The sequence below is a fragment of the Solanum stenotomum genome, chromosome 2 (assembly GCF_019186545.1).
Source record: "Solanum stenotomum isolate F172 chromosome 2, ASM1918654v1, whole genome shotgun sequence".
NCBI lineage: Eukaryota > Viridiplantae > Streptophyta > Magnoliopsida > Solanales > Solanaceae > Solanum > Solanum stenotomum.
In genome coordinates this window covers 59,852,115-59,872,309 of record NC_064283.1, presented here as the reverse complement: position 1 = coordinate 59,872,309, position 20,195 = coordinate 59,852,115, and the positions used below count along the sequence as shown (strand labels likewise).

General features: G+C 34.2%; 4 protein-coding genes and 1 non-coding gene across 5 annotated transcripts; 1 reads left to right on the top strand and 4 right to left on the bottom strand.

The window, feature by feature from the left end:
- The first annotated feature begins 1,734 nt into the window (after positions 1–1,734).
- Positions 1,735–10,119, top strand: LOC125856900 (ATP-dependent 6-phosphofructokinase 5, chloroplastic-like). Its single transcript, XM_049536556.1, has 13 exons — positions 1,735–2,279; positions 3,479–3,569; positions 4,622–4,695; positions 5,348–5,459; positions 5,574–5,669; positions 5,859–5,960; positions 6,071–6,145; positions 6,508–6,648; positions 7,230–7,346; positions 7,430–7,534; positions 8,378–8,458; positions 9,311–9,439; positions 9,549–10,119. The coding sequence occupies exons 1-13, from the start codon at positions 1,957–1,959 to the stop codon at positions 9,714–9,716; spliced, it is 1,614 nt and encodes a 537-aa protein (XP_049392513.1). The 5' UTR covers positions 1,735–1,956; the 3' UTR covers positions 9,717–10,119.
- Positions 10,120–10,262: 143 nt separating this feature from the next.
- Positions 10,263–10,344, bottom strand: TRNAS-GCU (transfer RNA serine (anticodon GCU)). Its single transcript has one exon. It is a non-coding gene; the product is annotated as a tRNA-Ser (tRNA).
- Positions 10,345–10,710: 366 nt separating this feature from the next.
- LOC125856161 (protein PELPK2-like) lies at positions 10,711–11,031 on the bottom strand. The gene has a single exon (XM_049535717.1). The coding sequence runs from the start codon at positions 11,029–11,031 to the stop codon at positions 10,711–10,713; it is 321 nt and encodes a 106-aa protein (XP_049391674.1).
- Positions 11,032–13,009: 1,978 nt separating this feature from the next.
- LOC125856957 (protein PELPK1-like) lies at positions 13,010–13,577 on the bottom strand. The gene has a single exon (XM_049536617.1). The coding sequence runs from the start codon at positions 13,502–13,504 to the stop codon at positions 13,130–13,132; it is 375 nt and encodes a 124-aa protein (XP_049392574.1). The 5' UTR covers positions 13,505–13,577; the 3' UTR covers positions 13,010–13,129.
- A 2,291-nt stretch (positions 13,578–15,868) lies between these two features.
- LOC125856160 (protein PELPK2-like) lies at positions 15,869–16,290 on the bottom strand. Its single transcript, XM_049535716.1, has one exon. The coding sequence runs from the start codon at positions 16,235–16,237 to the stop codon at positions 15,869–15,871; it is 369 nt and encodes a 122-aa protein (XP_049391673.1). The 5' UTR covers positions 16,238–16,290.
- Positions 16,291–20,195: the final 3,905 nt, after the last annotated feature.

Sequence of the window (20,195 nt, the reverse complement as noted above, 5' to 3'; positions counted from 1 at the left end):
AAGTTGACTAATTTAAAGCAAGAAAAGGAAGTAGAATATGTAAAATTCTTGATATTACTTTTATGTCGTAATAGATAAGATTTATAATCAAAACTTTGCTTTTATGACATGAAAAGGCATTTTTCCCCAAATGATATAAGGATAAGAATATTTATATAAACAAAAAATAAATAAGAATATTCAGGGGTGGCGGAGCCATAGTTAAAGTTAGGGGGTATGGCACTGGGGGTGGTCGGGCTAAGGTAGTAAGCTATTGTTTCACCAATTAGCTAATCAACTTCTCCTTGATTTATGTATCAATGGGTGGTTGGGTGAAGATTGTAAGCTATTGACTCACTAATTAGCTAATCAGATGTGAGCTTGGTCTATATATACACAGATTTGATTGAAGTTGATAATTATTGTTCAAGAATAAATATACATTTTTAATAATTGTGATGTTCGAGCCAACTTACGTGCACTTAAACTAATTCAATATCTCATAATTCTCAATTCACTTTATAGATAATAGACTACACTTGTAAATGTCTCAAATAATATATTTGTAGCAAGAAGCTCTTTAAATATGTATATTAAATTTAAAACTTTTTTATACTTAAAATGGGCCGTCTAAAACTTACTAACACATGAAGTTGAAATCTTAGCTCTATCTTTGTTCGACATAATCTAATTATTTTACTGATATCATATATTTTTGTTAAAAAATTTATATAATATGTAAATAATTTATCTGGCCCGGTTGACAAAAATATTATTGTTATCCAGAATTCAAAAAATAAAAATTCTAAATTTGCTTTTGAGAATATTTAGAATAGGCTAGGCAATTCCTGTTAAATTGATATGTAGCCTAAATTGATCAATGATAAATTTTGTCAAAATATTTTTTAAAAAATAATATTTTTATTGATATAGTATACATAACTATAATAAAGAAAAATAATTTTATTATGTACTAAAACATATAAAAGAACAAGAAAAAAATTAAATTTAATAAGAACTGAACGGATTGAATTATGACGCATTTCTAACCTATTTTAGCTCAATTTATTGCAGCACAAATAACTTTTGAACAAATTACTTCTTTAATTCAATTTATTTTGATCATCTAAATTTAATTCAATCCATTCATATAACACTTGCGATCGTTCAAATTCAACCCAGATTGATAGGAGGACACCCTTGCCCAAATGTTCATGAACCAAAGTACCCCTTGGTATAAAAGTTTCGAAGTCTCTTGAGCAATTAGAGTGCTAAAGTGCCATGCATTATATTAATATTTTAATGATTAATTCCTCCGTTTTATATTATAGAGTCTCATTGATCTTACATATCTCTTAAAAAAAAATTAATAATATTTTATTAAATTTTTAAATTTTTTCACTCAGTATTTGGAGTCCATATTATAGCTCCGACTACTTTAAATTGCACACTGCAGGATCCATTTGAGGGTGACGCTCCTAACAAGATTTTCTCTATACCCAAGACTCGAACTCGAAACCTCTAGTTAAGGTGAAACTGATGTTTTGAAATTCTAAATTTAACTATTATTCTCTGCTCTCACTTTTACTTATTACATTTCAATTTTTGAAAATCAAACGGTATGAAGTTTGACCAACATTTTAAGAAATATTTTTAATATATTAATATGAGAAGTATAAATTTTGAATACTTAAATTTTAAATTAATCTATTTTAATTTTAACTTCAAAAATTATATACATTTTGGACGGCTGAAACCTAGAAAGAAAACAAGAAAAAAAAGGTCAAACCCAAAAAATAAAAAAAATTTAAAAATAATTGCTTTCTCTTTTCTCCGGCTGGCTGCTAAATTCTACTACTGTTTTTTATCTCTCTCTTCTCTCTTTCTCCGTCACTCTCCGTTTCCGATCTCTCCATCGCTCTATATATATCTTCCACATATACATACGCAGTAGTTACACGCATACTGTTGCTATTCATGGAGTCGCTTTCGCCGGTGATCGGACAGAAAGCGATTTTTCCGTCGACAACTGGTTACACCGATCATGATCTCTTTTTAGGTCCCGTTAGGTTGAGAACTGTACGGAATTTTAATAGAGCTTGCCGGAGATTGAGAATTCGAGTGCAAGCTGGAAACGGAGTATCGAAAAATGCTGCCGCCGGCGTCGGCATCGATTTTAGTGATCCTGATTGGAAGTTAAAGTATTCTAGAGAATTTGAAGCTCGTTTTAACATTCCTCATATGACTGATGTATTCCCCGACGCCGTTTCGTATCCTTCTACTTTTTGTCTAAAAATGAGGTAATGTCCTTGTTAAAGAATTGCCTTTTTTTAAAATTTTTTTTAGTGTACTTTACTTAGTTACGTCCCAATTTATGTGGTACACTTAAATTTTGAGAGTCAATCAAGTTTTTCTATTAAGGTATGCTTTTTATATATTTTTAGGTAGTTAATTATGGTGATTTATAGTATTGTTTAGCTAGTTTTCAAATATATAAATTTTATTTCAAAAAACTTGAAGTTTCTTAGGTCTGAATTTACTTCAATGCTTGTAATTTTGAATCTTGAAATTCCAATTATGTCACATAAATTGGGGCAAAAGGAATAGTTTTCTCCTTTTTGTGGGTATGTAGTGATCAATGAAGTGCGTTGAGCACAGTAAAGTTTCAGGTTCAATTCTTAGCAGAGACAAAAAAATGCGACTTGGTGGACAAAGTTAGGAGGTGTCAGGTATTTGATTAAATTAGTCGAGGTGCCTCAAGTTGGCTTGGACACTATGGTTAGAAAAAAAGGAACTATGTGTTGAATTGGTAGATGAACTGGAAATAGTGGTGAAGTGTTTAGATTTATTTAGTGAAGAATTGTAGGCTGTAGCAACTTCTAGGAGTTTAAATTTGATACTAAGGAGTAAGGTGCTATATGGATATTCCATCCATTTCTTTTGCATAACGTATTTAACTGGACATAAATACTTTAACTTGAGCAGCTTCAGACAGAATCACCTGATTTTCGGAAAATAGAAGAAGAGAGAGACACCATTCAAGAGTGAAGAAAGAAAGTACTTGTATTAAATATGAACAGTGAAATTTTGTTGGACCAAATATCATATGAAAGTTTTAAATCTCGAATAATACGATGAGTTGGAAAGTTATATATATATATATAATTGGAATTGTGTCAAATGCTTTGTTGAGTATCATTAAATTGGAATGGAGGAGTATTCAGTTTGAATTTGATTATCCTTTTGTTTTGTAGCATTAGTTACTTTTCTGATCTACCACTACTGTTTTGACGTTCAGGTCTCTATGTCTGGCTTTATTGATTCTCCAAAGTTTAGTATTGCTAGTTTTCTCACATATTTTGTGTGAATGCACTTGGCCAGGTGGTCTGGTAATCAAATGGAAAGAAATATCCTTGTTTAATATAATGAAGATTTCGGACAGAAATTTTTGCTTGAGGTGTAATTTTTTACTAACATTAATGCATCATTCCTGTTACAGGACTCCAATAACTGAAAAGTTTGCAGAAGGTTACCCCTCAGATGAAAAATGGCATGGTTACGTTAATAATAATGACAGAGTTCTATTAAAAGTAAGTCTCTACTAGTTCTGCATAGCTTTTCACCGTCCAAATTCAGTTTCCTGTTGATTATGATAGTAGAAGGTGACATGCATCCTTTCCTAGTAATTATGTCATATTGGTCTACCGCTTCATACCAAAATTCTTCAAAATACACTAAATTAGCAAAAAAGAAAAAGTACTAATTTGAGGGTACACATCCTCAAATTAGTGCCTGTAGTATTGGTTATTGCCCCCTTATGTTTCGGGGTAATGGAATATAGGTCGATAGACCATGTAAATTAATATATAGTGATCATTGTGTGGCATAGCTACTTCTCAGCAGTGATCTCCAACTACTTGGTTATTGTCTTTAATTTGAATGTGCAAATGCTCTGGCTTGTATAAATGTAGTTTTCAGCTTGTACTGTGAGAAGATATAAACTTTTCAGTAATTTGCCACCGGAACTATATTCCGTATCCCTTGACATAGATAGATAGATAGATTAAATAGTCAGGAAAAATATCTATCTTTAGTAGCCTTACAGTTTGGGTGGGTGTTTTTAACTGTTTGATTCACTTTTATGTAAAGTCTTCAATTGTGAATACTTTGATGAAAAGTAGGTTGGCAGTTCAAAAAGCTAAAAAATCCAGTGTTGATACACAAGTACTTTTTTCTTCCATTAATTAAGAGCTCGAAGAATATTCCTTGCTGAAGATAGTAGTATCTCACTGTTCTGAAATTGATTGGCCTTTCGCATATCAAGGATCAATTTATATTAATTTGTCTAAAATTTTGATAATTTAGATATGATTTGATAAAAAACTAAATTTGCAACCTGTCCCATTTCAAAATGGTTAAAACATATGTTAGAATATCTTAGTCAAAAGTTGGTTCAACTCCCGGAAGTGTAATGGGACTATCTTTGGAATGACTGGAGAAGTTAAGCAAGTAAGCTATTTGTTTTTGTTGTCTGCTGATGAAAATGTAAATGATCTGTTTTTTGTTTTTTCTGTTCTATTTCCTCCATGTTCACTTGTATTATTTATTTCTAGTTGATCCAAGTAAGCAATTTACATTTCAGGTAATTAATTATTCCTCCCCCTCATCTGCTGGTGCCGAGTGCATTGATTCCAATTGTTCATGGGTAGAGCAATGGTAAAGTTCTTTACCTTTTCTACTTTAAAGAGTTGCATGGATACAACAATGATATACCTGTTGAGGAAATGATACAAACTTAACGTTTGACTAGTATCAGTTTAATCAGTCTCACCCCCTTTTATTCAGGCATAAGCCTTTTATAGTGCAATGCATGTCTATAGATTGAAAAAGTAATTCTAGGTTACTAATTAATCTGCATCTACGAGCTCCTTCTCCGAATTGTCATAAATTGAAGTCCTCTATCATTGTTGATTTTCTCCACTATCCAGACTGTTCAACACCCAACTTGGCATTATTCATTTCTTTGACATCTTCTGTGTTCGAGATTTCCTTTTTCATATCTGATAGAAATAAAACTAGATAGTGAGATGTTTAAAAAGTTCTTCAAATGATGAGGGGAGTGTTTTAGGAAATTACACGTTTTCTATTACTGGAATTTGGGGAAAATTGTGATATGGAACAAAGTTAGCTCCTTATAAGTGTTCATTTTGGTATAGAATTACTGAACATTGAGTAGAAGAGTTTTGATTGTGTTGTAAGAATTGCGACTCAGGGTGTAAATACATTAATTTTGTGCCAAGCATGATTCTTATTTTATATTTGGTAAGCCTTTAACACATAGCATGAATACGGAATGAACTATTTTCAGGGTTCACCGTGCTGGTCCTCGAGAGAAAATATTTTTCAAGCCAGAAGAGGTGAAAGCAGCGATTGTAACTTGTGGTGGTCTTTGCCCCGGGCTTAATGATGTTATTCGACAGGTATTAGCATTTTATTATTGTTTGATTTTGATTCTTTGATTTTTCATGGATGTAGTTTGCTTGCTGCTGCATTGGTGTTGTTCTTCATCCGCTCTTTGTTTTCACATGATGCAGATAGTTATCACCCTTGAGATATATGGAGTGAAGAAAATTGTGGGAATTCCTTTTGGATATCGTGGGTTTTCGGAAAAAGGTTTGACCGAAATGCCAGTAAGTTACTTCAACTCTTCTTCACTGCCCAAATGATCCTTTAAATTTTGAACTCCGTTATTCAGATTTAAGTGCAAAATCTTAACTTTGATCTCCAAACGGTCATTACTATTACTCTGCAATGGATAAATTTCTCTTTAATGAGATTTAAGTATTGTACTGATTTTCGCCCACCTGCTTTGTTCTTAGTTATCCAGGAAAGTGGTGCAAAATGTTCATCTTTCGGGGGGAAGCTTGCTGGGAGTATCACGTGGAGGACCTAAAGTTAGTGACATTGTGGACAGCATCCAGGTACTTGACTGACTTTCTCGTCTACTACAATCATATAGCTTGCCTCGATCGTTGCATGCAAGACTATTTTGCTAGGTTTATCTAAGATTTACCTCTTTCACTGTTGTCAGGAAAGAGGAATCAACATGCTCTTTGTGCTGGGTGGAAATGGTACACATGCTGGTGCAAATGCAATTCATGATGAGGTTGTTATGCCTGACGTCTATATTCATATGGGGTCATAATGCATTGTTGACTGTTGTTCTCTGATTATTTGAGGTTTGGTGCATAGTTGGAGACCGTATAGAGAGTGAATAGAGAATAAATGATTCTCTCTAGTGTCTCCATTAGACAAGTAGAGTGAATGTCCCTCTTGCATAGAAACTTATGCTTTAAAATTAAAATTCTCCCTGAAATTGTAGAAAGAAAATGTTTCAGATGAGCATGGATATATAGTGGTCTAATAGTTTCTTCCTAATCTTCTTGGTTGTTGAATAGTCAATAACATTTAAGTGTATCTGCTATTGTTAGAAATTCTAGTTTAATTTTGTCTACTGTGGGTGTACAGTGCCGTAAAAGACGTATAAAGGCGGCTGTAGTTGGTGTGCCAAAAACTATAGACAACGATATTATGCTTATGGATAAGACATTTGGTTTTGATACTGCTGTTGAAGAAGCACAGAGAGCCATTAATTCTGCTTACATTGAGGTACTTCTTTATGATCTACTACAATTTCATCCTTTCTTCTACAGTCTATTCCATAATAGGAAAAATCTTCTACACTAAAATCAAATGACCTGCACCTTGCCTTTTCTTTTCCTATGCTTTGCTCCCTTCAATTTACTGGACCTCCTTCTGACTTTATTCAATTGACAATCTCTTTTGAGAAGGAATTCCATAGACAATCTCATCAACCTCTCTTTTGTGAATATGTCTCAGTGCGGTTACTTTTTTGTGATCTTCACTACAAGTTCAAGAGATGGTCATTATGTATTTTGAAATCCTGCAAGAACTCCTTGTTTGACAGAATCCTCTGACTTTTTTCTTTCTTTCTTGGAAGGTCTTGGTGATCAGTGACTAGTTTCCCCCCTATTTCTTGGACTTTGAGTTTGTTTTCTCAAGTATTTCTTATTTTGCCTCTAAACTTATATCTTCAAAAATTGTCTCATGTTAAGGATTGAGTTTCCAGAAGAAAAGTGCTCATATACTTTTTCCTCAATTACTGTTATGCATTATACTTCTTCCATGCAATCTGCTTTAGATGCAGTTTCTTTATCACTCTTTTGCAGGCGCATAGTGCATATCGTGGTATTGGAATTGTGAAGTTGATGGGCCGTAGTAGTGGGTTTATAGCTATGCAAGCATCCCTAGCTAGTGGACAAATAGACATATGCTTGATCCCAGAGGTACGACTAATATCTATCAGATGTTATGCAATGCTTTTTTGATGAGTTTCTCATTAGGGATCATATCTTATTTCATATTTCAGGTGCCTTTTAATCTGCATGGCCCTCATGGTGTATTGAGGCATCTAAAATATCTGCTCGAGACAAAGGGATCAGCTGTGGTCTGTGCAGCAGAGGGAGCTGGGCAGGTTAGATACGTCATAATTACGGTTGTGCTACCTTGGGATGTATAGATGAGTTTTTGTTAACCGAAAAGGTTTCTTAGGTTTGGGATTGGCTTGTTTTCATCTCTATTGTATCATGACGAGCACATATGGTCCTTTAAGTTTGCGTTCATGAGACTTTTGGTCCAACTAACAGAACCTGAAAGCAATCTCTATTAAACTAATGAAACTTGCACGTGCAAAGCGTCACAGCTATAGTTAAAATACGTGACAACAGTAAATTGTGCTTCATAATTACCCCCATCAATGCTTCCTTTTCTTCCTTAACTTCTGCCGATCATCTGGACAATTCCAAAGCTACATAATTGGGAATTGTGGAAATAGACCTCAGTCATGGTTGTCCTTTTACTATGGTCACATACTCTCTTTTGCAATTTCCATTTGTCTTGTAGAAATCCATTTGCATTTTTTCATTACTTGAATGAGAAGCGCTCAGTTTTAGCAAACTTAAAAGGATCGTTTGTGCTGAAGGTATAAAGTAGGGATAAAAATTGACCTGCTGCCAAACTCAAGGGACTATTTTAGTTAAGAACTCAATATTTGGTGAAGTAATTATCATCCTTGCCCATAAATTATCCCCTTTGCTTTTTATTTATGTAGTGGATACTAGATATTCTTTTTTTACTCCTTTCAATTCAATGTTGTCGCTATACTAGACAAAACTCAAAGCTTACTTAGAGCCTAGAGGTCTACAGTTTTTGATTACTTTTATTGTAATTTATTGTTTGCAAACTATAATAATGAAAACAGATGAATCAGTTTTTGATTCTTTATAGGACTTAACTTCCGGCCCAACCTTCATTGCAGGATTTCCTTGAGAAAACCAATGCAAAAGATGCATCTGGAAATGCTGTACTTGGAGACATTGGTGTTTACTTGCAACAAGAGGTTAGTGCTTCCCAGCTTACTTTGTGGGATTGTTGCTAGATACACCTTAAAAAGTTGCAATGCATGTTAGTGTGTACAACCTTATGTCATCCTGAGGATTTCATTCCTTCATAGTTTTCTTTTCATTAGAGAAATTCAAGTTACTTCACCATTTACTTCTAAGTGGTCTCTTTGTCCGCATATGAGCGCAAAGCATGTGGTTCTTTATTTAATATTGCATTGGTAATCTTTTAAAGTTCTTTTTCATGCATCTCTTTCATTTGGATTTTGAATCTTTTTGAGATTTTTATTGGGGTTCTTGGAGAGGCTTTTAGTTGGATATAACTCTTTTGTATGGTCTCTTATATTGCACATGAGAATCTTGAAACTTTTGTTCTGGAATTTCTAAGAAGAAAATACTTACCTGAATACCAATTCATTAAGACTAACCGATAATTGCATATTAAGCTGCTATGACTGGTGTCCTTGTTTCGTTCAATATATGAGGATATCTTCAGTCACTTTTTTAACTGCTGCTCCTAGTATCTAATTGGGGTTGTCATCTCTTTCACTCTGCCTACATGAGCTTCACAATGCACAGCCATTCTCAAGCTAGGATACAGGAGAAGCGTTGTGGTAGGTTGACCACCAGTGTAATAGTGAAATCATTATAATCCACTGAATGCTATTGGTAATAAGCTAATACAGCATCTGTATAACGATCCCCAACTCTTTCTTGAGGTGTAGTCGATTGATTGATTCTTAAAACACCATACCTGGCAGTAGAAATTTCCTTGCACATGAAGGCTCATAGCTCACTTTCTTATCGTTCTTATTATAAGAATTCATGATAATATGCCTGGTCTCTGACAGATTAAAAAGTACTTTAAGGATCTCGGACAGACAGCTGATGTGAAATACATAGATCCTACTTACATGATCCGTGCATGCCGTGCAAATGCTTCAGATGGTATTCTGTGCACCGTACTTGGGCAAAATGCTGTAAGTCCTTCAACGGGGAATTAGATATCTCCTTCTTAACTTGTATTTTCCGTGATTGAGACATTATTCAACCATATATTTATTTGATATACGCGCTATGTCTTGCCAGGTTCACGGTGCATTTGCTGGATATAGTGGTATCACAGTGGGTATATGCAATACTCATTATGTCTACTTTCCAATTCCAGAAGTCATCTCTAAACCCAGAGTTGTCGACCCTAACAGCCGTATGTGGCATCGTTGCTTGACATCCACAGGCCAGCCTGATTTTCTTTGAATCATGAGAAAACTCATTTTATACTTCAGATATCTATCATAATGTAAATTAGACAAGCAGGGAGCCAAATTGATAACGTTTACGGCTTTTCCTGTCTCATTTGTTCAAGAAATAACACGGGAAATAGTATTTCCCAATTTTGTTGCCCGGCATAGATTGTTTTGATGCCAGTTCAGAAGGGCATAATTTATAAATGAAGTTTTGACAGAGAGTAAGAGTAGCATTTTCATTTGTTCCTCACATTCTGTAAAGGTTAAACAAATTTTATTTAACCTAAACCCCTTTTGTACCATTTGAGTATATCATCAGTTATCTTCATTCATCTGTAATTCACAACTTCTATGGAACTATTCAATAATTTTTGACATGAGAAAGTTGAAATTTATATGTCCATTCAAGAATATAATGGGCACTGAATGTGATTTGTTATATTATTCAGATATTGAAGAAAAGTATCCAGTAAATATCCGAGTTTCTATTAGAAACAATCTCTCTACTTCTAAGGTAGGGGTAAGGTCTGCGTACTTTATTTTTTTAAAAAGAAATCGTCGCCTGAGAGATTCGAACTCTCGCGGGGAAACCCCATGTACTTAGCAGGCACACGCCTTAACCACTCGGCCAAAGCGACTTATTGTTATGCATAAATATTAGTAAAGTTATCATATATTAAAACCAGTAGACAGAAATTAACTTGTAGCAACAATAATATTACATCAAACTCTGTTTCACGATCAAAACATAAAAATTACACTCATACATACAATCAAAATACAGGATACACTCTCGAAAATCAACTCGAATACATCGGAAAAACTGAAAAGAAACAACATATAGAACAATTAAGGTAAACCAATACTACTAATATGGTAGAATAGAGGTAGGGGTGTCAAATGAACATTTTGACTTGAATTTGCGCGGATCAAAATAGACTGAATCAATAAATAAGTCATTTTGCCACCCCTAGCTAGATGGACTCTGCAAAGATAACTGTATATTAGTTGGATGGAGGAGGTGAAAATGTAGGAATGTTTGGAAGTGATGGCATGTTAGGCAGAGGATTCATGGTTGGCATTGGTGGCAGAGTCATTTTCGGGACAACAGAGGGAAATGTGGGCAAAGATGCAATACTTGGCAATGGTGGCAATGTGACTGGAAAATTGGGCAATTGTGGCATTGTTGGCTTAGGCAGTGACGGGATCGTAGGCAAGTTGGGAAGTTGTAGTAGGCTACGAGCACCATGACTTGTCGATATGTTTGATAAGGACAACAATGCTACCATCACAAAAATAATTGAGTAGTTCATGGAAACAGCCATTGTGTTAATTTTCTCTAAAATTGTTTTGTTTGCACAAGGAAATTAAGATGTGTTTATGAGTTGAGTTTGATGATTTACTAAAGGGTATATATAGGGAAAGTTCTTTGGTGAAATGTTGGGTGAAGAAGATACGCCTTTTAAATTCTAAATACTCTATGGTTAGTTAATCTTCCAGAGGAACATGAACAAACTATTAGGTCAACAAGTTTTTTTTAGAGTGGTTATGTATAGGTGAAATTTGTATCAACCATATTTGGTGGACAGCTGAGTATTCAGAACTCACTAGCCAGACTAATTCAGATTCATGTCGCGTAGGACCCGTTAAGGGGAACCTTTAATTCCTTCCAAGGAATTCATTTATTCCATAACTCGAGCCCAAAACCATTGGTTAAGGGTGAAAGTGTCCCGACTATTCAACCACACTGTTTATTGTTTTTTTTTTTAAATTGTTGTTCAACTACCTAGGAGATATGTTTTCTTGCCTATTTGCCTAATATATGATGCTCAAATAACTAATCAGCTCAACAATTTTTTTAAGTATTTAACACATTTCGTTAAACAATCACAAGGCAACCAAGTTTGGTAGTTTTACTCTTATTCAGAGTCTTTTCTCACAAGGATCGATAGTTAGATTACAAAATTAATGGAAAAAATTTCTCCCCATCGGGGTTTATATCAAACCAATGAATGTAACTGTTTTAACTAATAGTTTTTATGTTAGAAAGTCACTTAACTTTATTTTATAATACAAAACACTCAACTAATAGTAATTATCTCAAAAAGTTATTCAACTTTGTTTGCTAACAGAAAAAATCGCTCAACTATTGTCATTTCACCTGACGATATTTTTGATAGATATTGTTGACATGGATAATTTATTTTAAGCTGAATTGAAAAAAAGTGTTTCATTCCGGTAAAAATAAAAAAGTGGGTCAGTTTAATGGTCACCATTATAGTCGAGTGACTTTTGCTTAATAAACAAAATTTAAGTGACTTTCTGAGATAAAAATTGTTAGTTGAGTAACCGTATGAGAAATTAACTCCTTTTTAACACTTAAATGATATGCATTTTCACCTACATTGTTTGATTCTTAAGGTCACTACATAAAAAATAATTATTAGTGATAATTAATTAATGATAATAACTTAATTATCACTAAATATGTATTTTTAGCGGTAATTAACACTCTTTGTAAATGTCCCTAAAGCCTATAGTGACATAAATATTGGATCTAATGACAATTAATTACTAATGCCGGTAAAAAATTTAGCACTCTTTGTTAATGTGTGTATATTTATTGTCGCTAAAAGTTGTTTTTGTTATAGCGTTAGTCTAATTAGGTGCAACTCCGAGAACAAATAAGTATTTACCAAATCAAATTATATGATCATTCAAATTTTATTTTTGAGTAATCTAAACTAATGCACATGAAAATATACTGCTTTCTAATATAGTTTGTAGAGAAAAAACTTCTTAATGGTCCTAGTCTTATTTGATTTTCACTTACATTTCTTGTTCAACCAAAAAATGTTACAAGAAAGGCTTACTCCAATTAAGGGTAGACTTACACCAAATCAATGCAATTTACCATAATTAAAAGATTCAATGAAACAAAAATATACTTCAATTATAGTTAAATCATAGTTGCGTATACCTTAACACATATCATGCATTCATTGGTTTAGTATAAACACCAGGTGCATATAAGTTTTATGCTACTGTTCTCTAAAATCAACCTTGTCAAAGTACAAAATGTTAGCTGATTTTAATTTTTCCACATAATTTCTTAAATCCTTTTCTCAGTAGTGTCAATTCACTATCAATTCTCTTAATGAAATTCCATTTGATTGTGGAACAACAGTTATGATCAAATTTTGTTCGAAAAAATGTACATACGATTGATTTTTGCGTATCAAGAAAATATATTGGACAAATACAGATGAATCAGCAATAGACACTGCATTGGATAAACACAAATGACAATCAATGTATATAAACGATAAAGTACATCGTCAAGAATCACATAAAAGATCAAAATAACAAAAAAAAAAAAACGTGGCAAGAAAGGTAAAAATCACGCAGTTGGAAGCTGCAAGATTAGTTGGATGGAGGAGGTGAAAGTGTTGGAATTGCAGGAATTTTGGGAAGTGATGGTATGTTGGGCAGAGGATTCGCGGGCATTGGAGGCAGAGTCATTTTCGGGACAGAGGGCAATGTAGGCAAAGAAGGTAAAGGTGAATTAGCTGTTGGAAGTGTTGGCAAAGATGCAACACTTGGTAATGGTGGCAATGTTGTGGGCAAGTTTGGAATATTTGGCAATTGTGGCATTGTTGGTTGAGGCAAGGAAGGGATCGTAGGCAAGTTGGGAAGTTGCAGTAGGCTACGAGCACCATGACTAGTCGATATGCTTGATAAGGACAATAATGCTACGATCAACAAGAGGCTGATTGAGCAATTGCTAGAAGCAGCCATATTTGTTGTAATTTGCAAGATTGCTTTGTTTTCACAAGGAAATTAAGTTGAGTTTTGATTTGAGTTGATGAGTTTGATCATCACTAAAGAAGAAGAGTATATGTATAAATAGGGGATGTTGTTGAGGGAGTAGAAGGATTTGGTGAAATGTTGGGTGAAGAAGCATAAACTTTAAATTCTAAATTATAATCTATACATTGTTAGTTGATCTTTTTGAATGTTGGTTTGAGGAACATGCACAAACTTTTAAGTCAACAAGTTTTCTAAGAGTTGTTATGTATAGATGAAATTTAGATCAACCATATTTGGTGGACAATTGACTATTTAGAACTCACTAGTCAGACTAATTCAGATTCACATTGCGTAGGACCAATTGAAGGGATCGCTCCCTTCCAAGAATTTCTTGGATGAAAGTATGCACATCATTTAACAACACCCTTTAGTTGTTTATTGTTTCTTTTTAGTTTTGCTAATACTGTTTGTCTGTTGATCCATCCAATGTTGTTCAACTACCTAGGAGATATGTTTGCTTGCCTAATAACTAATCGACTCAACAATATAATATTGTAAACTAATGCACACTGAAATATTTACTACTTTTCAGTATTATTTGTAGAGTCATGGTCTTATTTGGACGTTCTTTTTTGAAGCGTTCCGTTGGGTAATGCCAACATCCTGCCTATGGTAAGGCACACGAGTGGGCTAGGGTGGCCTGGATCAGAGTCATGATTGGAAATGACATTTGCTTAGTGTGCTTAGTTAAGAAATAAAGTTGCATCCTTTGCTATCAGCTATAGCTTTTGACATGATGGTAAGCATTTGATCCTAACACGTTCTAATAACAATAATCAAGTGACAAAACTTGGCGACTGAAAAGATTCCAAATATTTGATTGAAATGAAGATAACATGTATTGATAATTATTAGCTGATGTTCATCTATATACGAAGTCATGTTTATATATACATGGGTCGGGCGTTTCTGGGCATAAACCATATCCATTGTGTCACAATTTATGGGCAAGTTTGCAGATACCCGATTTGGAACCCCTGTTTAAGCTAGCTACTTCAAACTCAACTTTAGTCATACGCGACTGAAGTTGAAAATCCCCGTCCAAAGTTACAAATTTTACCTGAAGTTTAGTATATTGCTTGTTCAAGAAAATTTCATGAACTTAACTTCAGACATACGCGATTGAAGTTTGGACATTTATGCCTAAACTTCAGACACACGCGATTNAATCATTGTTCCTTTCATAAAAATTCTGGCTACGCCATTGCTGCCTATGGCAAGGCACACGAGTGTGCTAGGGTGGCCTGGATCAGAGTCATGATTGGAAATGACGTTTGCTTGGTGTTCTTAGTTAAGAAATAAAGTTGCGTTCTTTGCTATCAGCTATAGCTTTTGACATGATGGTAAACATTTGATCCTAACACGTTCTAATAACAATAATCACGTGACAAAACTTTGCGACTGAAAAGATTCCAAATATTTGATTGAAACGAATATAATATGTATTGATAATAATTGGCTGATTTTCATCTATATACGAAGAGTCATGCTTATATATACATGGGCCGCGCTGTTCTGGTCATAAACCATATCCATTGTGTCAAATTTTATGGGCAAGTGTAAAGATACTCGATTAGGAATCCCTGTTTAAGCTAGCTACTTCAAATTCAACTTTAGTCATACGCGACTGAAGTTGAAAAATCCTCGTCCAAAGTTACAAATTTTACCTGAAGTTTAGTATATTGCTTGTTCAAGAAAATTTCATGAACTTAACTTCAGACATACGCGATTGAAGTTTGGACATTTATGCCTAAACTTCAGACACACGCGATTGAAGTTTGGACATTTATGCCTAAACTTTTAGACATTGCTCGATCTACTCGTATTCATTTCCCTTTTAAACTCATTGTCTTGATAAGAAAACTGTAACATGAATGTCTTGAGTTTTCACTTCAACTCACTCTTAATTCTCTGAATGAAATGCCATTTGATTGCGGAAAAACAACAAGAAGAAATTTGGGAATATTTTTATACAATCTAGTTAAACAATGTGCCTTTTCTCGATTTCTGTCATTAATTGGAATATTTTCAAAGAGATTAGTAGTTTTTAACTAATTTACGTATATGTTTCTGATCCAAGTTTTTCAATATATGCATAATAATACATTGATCTTTGCTTATCCGAAAAAACATGCTGGACAAAAATACACATCAATTCAATAATAGACACTGCATTACATATAAATTATACAATACATTAACGCGACAAAAGCAAAAGGGGTAAAAAACTTCACGTGTGGTATGTAGAGAGCAATAGAGGAATCAATTAATACAGTGGGAACTACGATATAATTAGTTGGATGGAGGAGGTGAAAGTGTAGGAATGTTTGGAAGTGAAGGCATGTTGAGCAGAGGATTCGCGGGCATTGGAGGCAGAGTCATTTTTGGGACTACAGAGGGCAGTGTTGGCAATGATGGTAACGGTGAATTAGCTGTTGGAAGTGTTGGCAACGATGCAACACTTGGCAATGGTGGCAATGTTGCGGGCAATTTGGGAATAGTAGGTAATTGCGGCATAGTTGGCTGAGGCAATGATGGTATGTTAGGGAACTTAGGAAGTTGCAATAGACCGCGAGCAGCATGACTTGTGGTGATACTTGATAAGGACAAAAATGCTACGATCAATAAGACGATTAATGAACAATTGCCCGAAGCAGCCATATTTGTTGTAATTTGCAATTTTTGAGGATGGAAGTTGGAAGTTCTATTTTAATTTGAGTGATTTGATCATTTTCTAAAGGGGTATATATAGGGAATTTGATTATTTGGTGTAGAAGCATATGATAACTCTATTAATTGTTAGTTCACCTTCCTAAATGTTTAATTTGAGGGAAATGCACAAATTTTGTAAGTCAAATATATGGTACAGTTATGTAGCTACAAATTCATGTTACTATGAACAAAATGAGAAGTTATTTGTTCATGTATCAAGTCAGCCTATGCCTTTCTTCTTCTGAAATTTATCTTCCCAATTTTATTTATCCGATTGGTTCGATTCTTTAGCAGCTCTTAGTATCTCTGGATTCAACAGATATACTAAGAGCACAAAAACTTATAAAGATTCATTAAGAAAAAAAACTCTGTTGTATTTCAAGGTTTTGATGATACTCACAAACTATGGGACTTGGTTCCATGGTTGAGCATGTCTACATGGTCGAATGGCGAACAACTGTAAAGGCTGCCACTCGTCCAATAGGAGAACACTAGGTTGTTTTACTCAGAGGATAATATATCNATGATATTTCTTTTACGTTTACTAATTTTGTAATGTAAATATATTTGTTTCAATGAACAACAATTGGTGCATCAGTGTATGAACAATGCATCCAATAGTTTCATGTCCGCCATTGGACTGACTGGATATAACCAAACTATGCTCCCTCGCTCTGTCCCATTTTATGTGACGGTATTTGACTGCCAACGAGGTTTAAGGGAAAAAAAAAGAAGATATTTGAAATTTGTGATATGCAATATGCAATATACATTTATGTAGCTATAAATTCATGTGATTCATGTTACTATGAGTAAAATGAGAAGTTATTTGTTCATGTATTAAGTCAGCCTATGCCTTTCTTCTTCTTTCTAATTCTGAAATTTATCTTCCCAATTTTATTTATCCGATTGGTTCGATTCTTTAGCAGCTCGAGGGAGATATTGAATGTTCACGAATAAGACTTGTGTGGATTCCTACTCTCTGTAGTAATGTATTACCTTTCCTTGAATTCTTTCAAGAATGAGAATTGAGTTTAAATGAAGAGTTAAATGCCATTGTCATCTTATTTGGCGAAAGAAGTAACACATTTTAATGGTTTTAGTTGAAAATCTTACGGAAAAATATATTTAATCACGAAAACTATAGGAAATTTTTGAAAGTTTGAGGCATGTCAAAGACATTGTCCTTAGAGATATTTCATCCGATACATATGTATCTCTAGATTCAACAAGCTCTTCTGATATACTAAGAGCACAAAAACTTATAAAGATTCATTAAGAAAAAAAAACTCTGTTGTATTTCAAGGTTTTGATGATACTCACAAACTATGGGACTTGGTTCCATGGTTGAGCATGTCTACATGGTCGAATGGTGAACAACTGTAAAGGCTGCCACTCGTCCAATAGGAGAACACTAGGTTGTTTTACTCAGAGGATAATATATCCTCATTTGATAAAAACAACCTAGTCAAGACATTACACATACACACTCAAAAAGGCGATTTTTGTCTCTGAAGAACTTATGCTTTCAAGAATCTCTAGGGATCTGATAGAGTTATCAAGTGTGGGTTATTACTGGAAGCTTGTGTTGTGTTGAACTTGTAAGATCCGTTTCTAAAGCTATAAAGAAACGCATTCAGTCTTAGCTGTGGTAACAAACAATGAGTATTGTTAGAGTCAACTGTGTTGTGTGTGATCGAAGTCTATATTAATTAGAGTTAGTTAATATAGTGGGCAATAGAGGTATTGCTTTGGTTCTTCTTGTTATAGAGTTATTACAGGTGGTGAGATTAAGAGTTTAATCTCTCTATGTGTATTTGCAGTCTGTATTCACTTGTTGCTTGAAAATAGTGAAAGCAGTTGATTACCCTGTGTGACAAGTCGTGGTTTTCTCCTCCCTTGAGCAAGCAGGTTTCCATGTAAAATCCCTTCTTGTTTTAGTTTTCATTTTAGCTTCTTCAACTAGCTTTAAGTCTATTACCGACCAGGTCTCTCAGCTTGGACTCGCGTATCTCATCAAACTCAATACTCTATAATAAGGTAGGAAGATTTTGTAGTGATTTATGCCAAAGATGAACAACTTGTGTTGATTTATAGATGAACGATCCATCAAATGGGATGGCTAAAATGCTCCAACATATCCTGAAAATTCAGCACAATAAAAACGAAGAATAATGACAATAATCTTAGTTGATGATGACACTTTCCCTGGAATATTATGACCTGTTTGGGCAATTTAAAATGCTCTGCAAGCCAGAGACTGATAGAGATGCCCTGATATAGGTTCACGTGAACACAACAGTTTTTGCTCAGATCCTATATAGGTTTAAAAACCTACTAGACTATGAACTCGGATACTATTGTAGTGTTAACTCGAGGTCACAACTGTAGGAATTCATGGACAAACACACATGAATCAGTAATAGACACTGCATTGGATTAACAAAATCAATATATATCACTCAGAATAGTACAAATGATACAATACATCGTCGAGAATCACATAAAAGATGAAAATTACAAAAGAAAAAGCAACGAAACACGCAGTAGAGACTAGTAGGGTAAAATAGGTAAAAATCATGCAGTTGGAAGCCGAAAGATTAGTTGGATGGAGGAGGTGAAAGTGTTGGAATAGCTGGGATTGCAGGCATGTTGGGAAGTGAAGGCATCGAAGGCATTGGTGGCAGAGTCATCTTCGGAACAGAGGGCAATGTGGGCAGAGATGGTAATGGTGTTGCTGTTGGAAGTGTTGGCAATGGTGGCAATGCTGCAGGAAAATTGGGAATATTAGGNACAATCGCGAAGAGGATTGAGGAATTGCTATAAGCAGCCATTGTGTCGATAATTTAATCAATTACTATTTTTTTCGCGAAAATTATGTTAGTAATGGGAGTTGCAAGTTCTGTTTTAGTTTGAGTGAGTTTGATCATTTTACTGAAGGGGTATAAATAGGGAAATCAGAAGGATTATATGACAACTCTAATTAATTTGTTAGTTCAACTTCCTAAATGTTAGTTAATTAAGGAAAATGCACAAACTTTTTGAGTCAATTATCTTATGGAAGTAGTTATTTATAGATGAAGTTTGGATCAACCATATTTGTTGATTTAATAATAAATATAGCAATCAGAGATGTCCATTTTGTGCTACTTCCTCCGTTTCAATTTATGTGACTGCACTACGATCATGAATGCCCCTATTTTGGGGTGGTCTTTTATTTTTGCCCCTTAAATTTGTGGTCTTTCAATAACGACAATACGGGCAAAAGTTTTGACTAAACTTTCCTTTCTAATTAGTCCCAGAAAGTTTGACGCGTTTATGTATTTAAAAGGTCCATTAATTAACTTGAAATCCTATATAAAAATTTTGTGATCTAAAAGGTCCATTAATTAACTTGAACTCTCGAACCAACAGTAAACGCATAATTTCATTGAAATACCCTTAGAAAAAGGTGTGTGGGTGGGTAGGTGGGGTGAAGAGCTAATCACATTAGGAGATCTTTGCTAATTGTCTAATTAATGTTGGTCAAATAACTAATCAACTCAACAATTTGTTTTTTGGTCCTCAAAAGAAATAGAGTTAATGGTAAAAAAACACACGTAAACTATCACTTTTTATTTCGAGAGTTGAAATAGATAGTTTCTTACCTTAACAATCTATTGTTCTCTTCATTTACCTAAACTATCACTCCATTTGTATTATAAGACACCTCAATGCTGAGTTGGTCAAATACGTGTTATTGATTGGGAACAAATATTTGGCTAACTCAGCTAAGGTGTCTTTAATACAAAGGGAGTTGTAGTTTAGATAGGTAAATGGAATAACGGATATTTGAGGTATGAAACTCGCAAAAAAATAATAGTTAATCAGGTGTGTTTTTAACCATTAACTCGAAGAAACAATATGC

What these genes read in the sequence shown, in the direction of transcription:
- LOC125856900 (XM_049536556.1), top strand. Translation starts at nt 1,957, where the DNA reads ATGGAGTCGCTTTCGCCGGTGATCGGACAGAAAGCGATTTTTCCGTCG. An exon ending in TTAATGATGTTATTCGACAG is followed by an intron (nt 5,460 to 5,573) that starts GTATTAGCATTT and finishes CACATGATGCAG; the next exon opens with ATAGTTATCACCCTTGAGAT. An exon ending in CCGTACTTGGGCAAAATGCT is followed by an intron (nt 9,440 to 9,548) that starts GTAAGTCCTTCA and finishes ATGTCTTGCCAG; the next exon opens with GTTCACGGTGCATTTGCTGG.
- LOC125856161 (XM_049535717.1), bottom strand. Translation starts at nt 11,031, where the DNA reads ATGGCTGTTTCCATGAACTACTCAATTATTTTTGTGATGGTAGCATTG.
- LOC125856957 (XM_049536617.1), bottom strand. Translation starts at nt 13,504, where the DNA reads ATGGCTGCTTCTAGCAATTGCTCAATCAGCCTCTTGTTGATCGTAGCA.
- LOC125856160 (XM_049535716.1), bottom strand. Translation starts at nt 16,237, where the DNA reads ATGGCTGCTTCGGGCAATTGTTCATTAATCGTCTTATTGATCGTAGCA.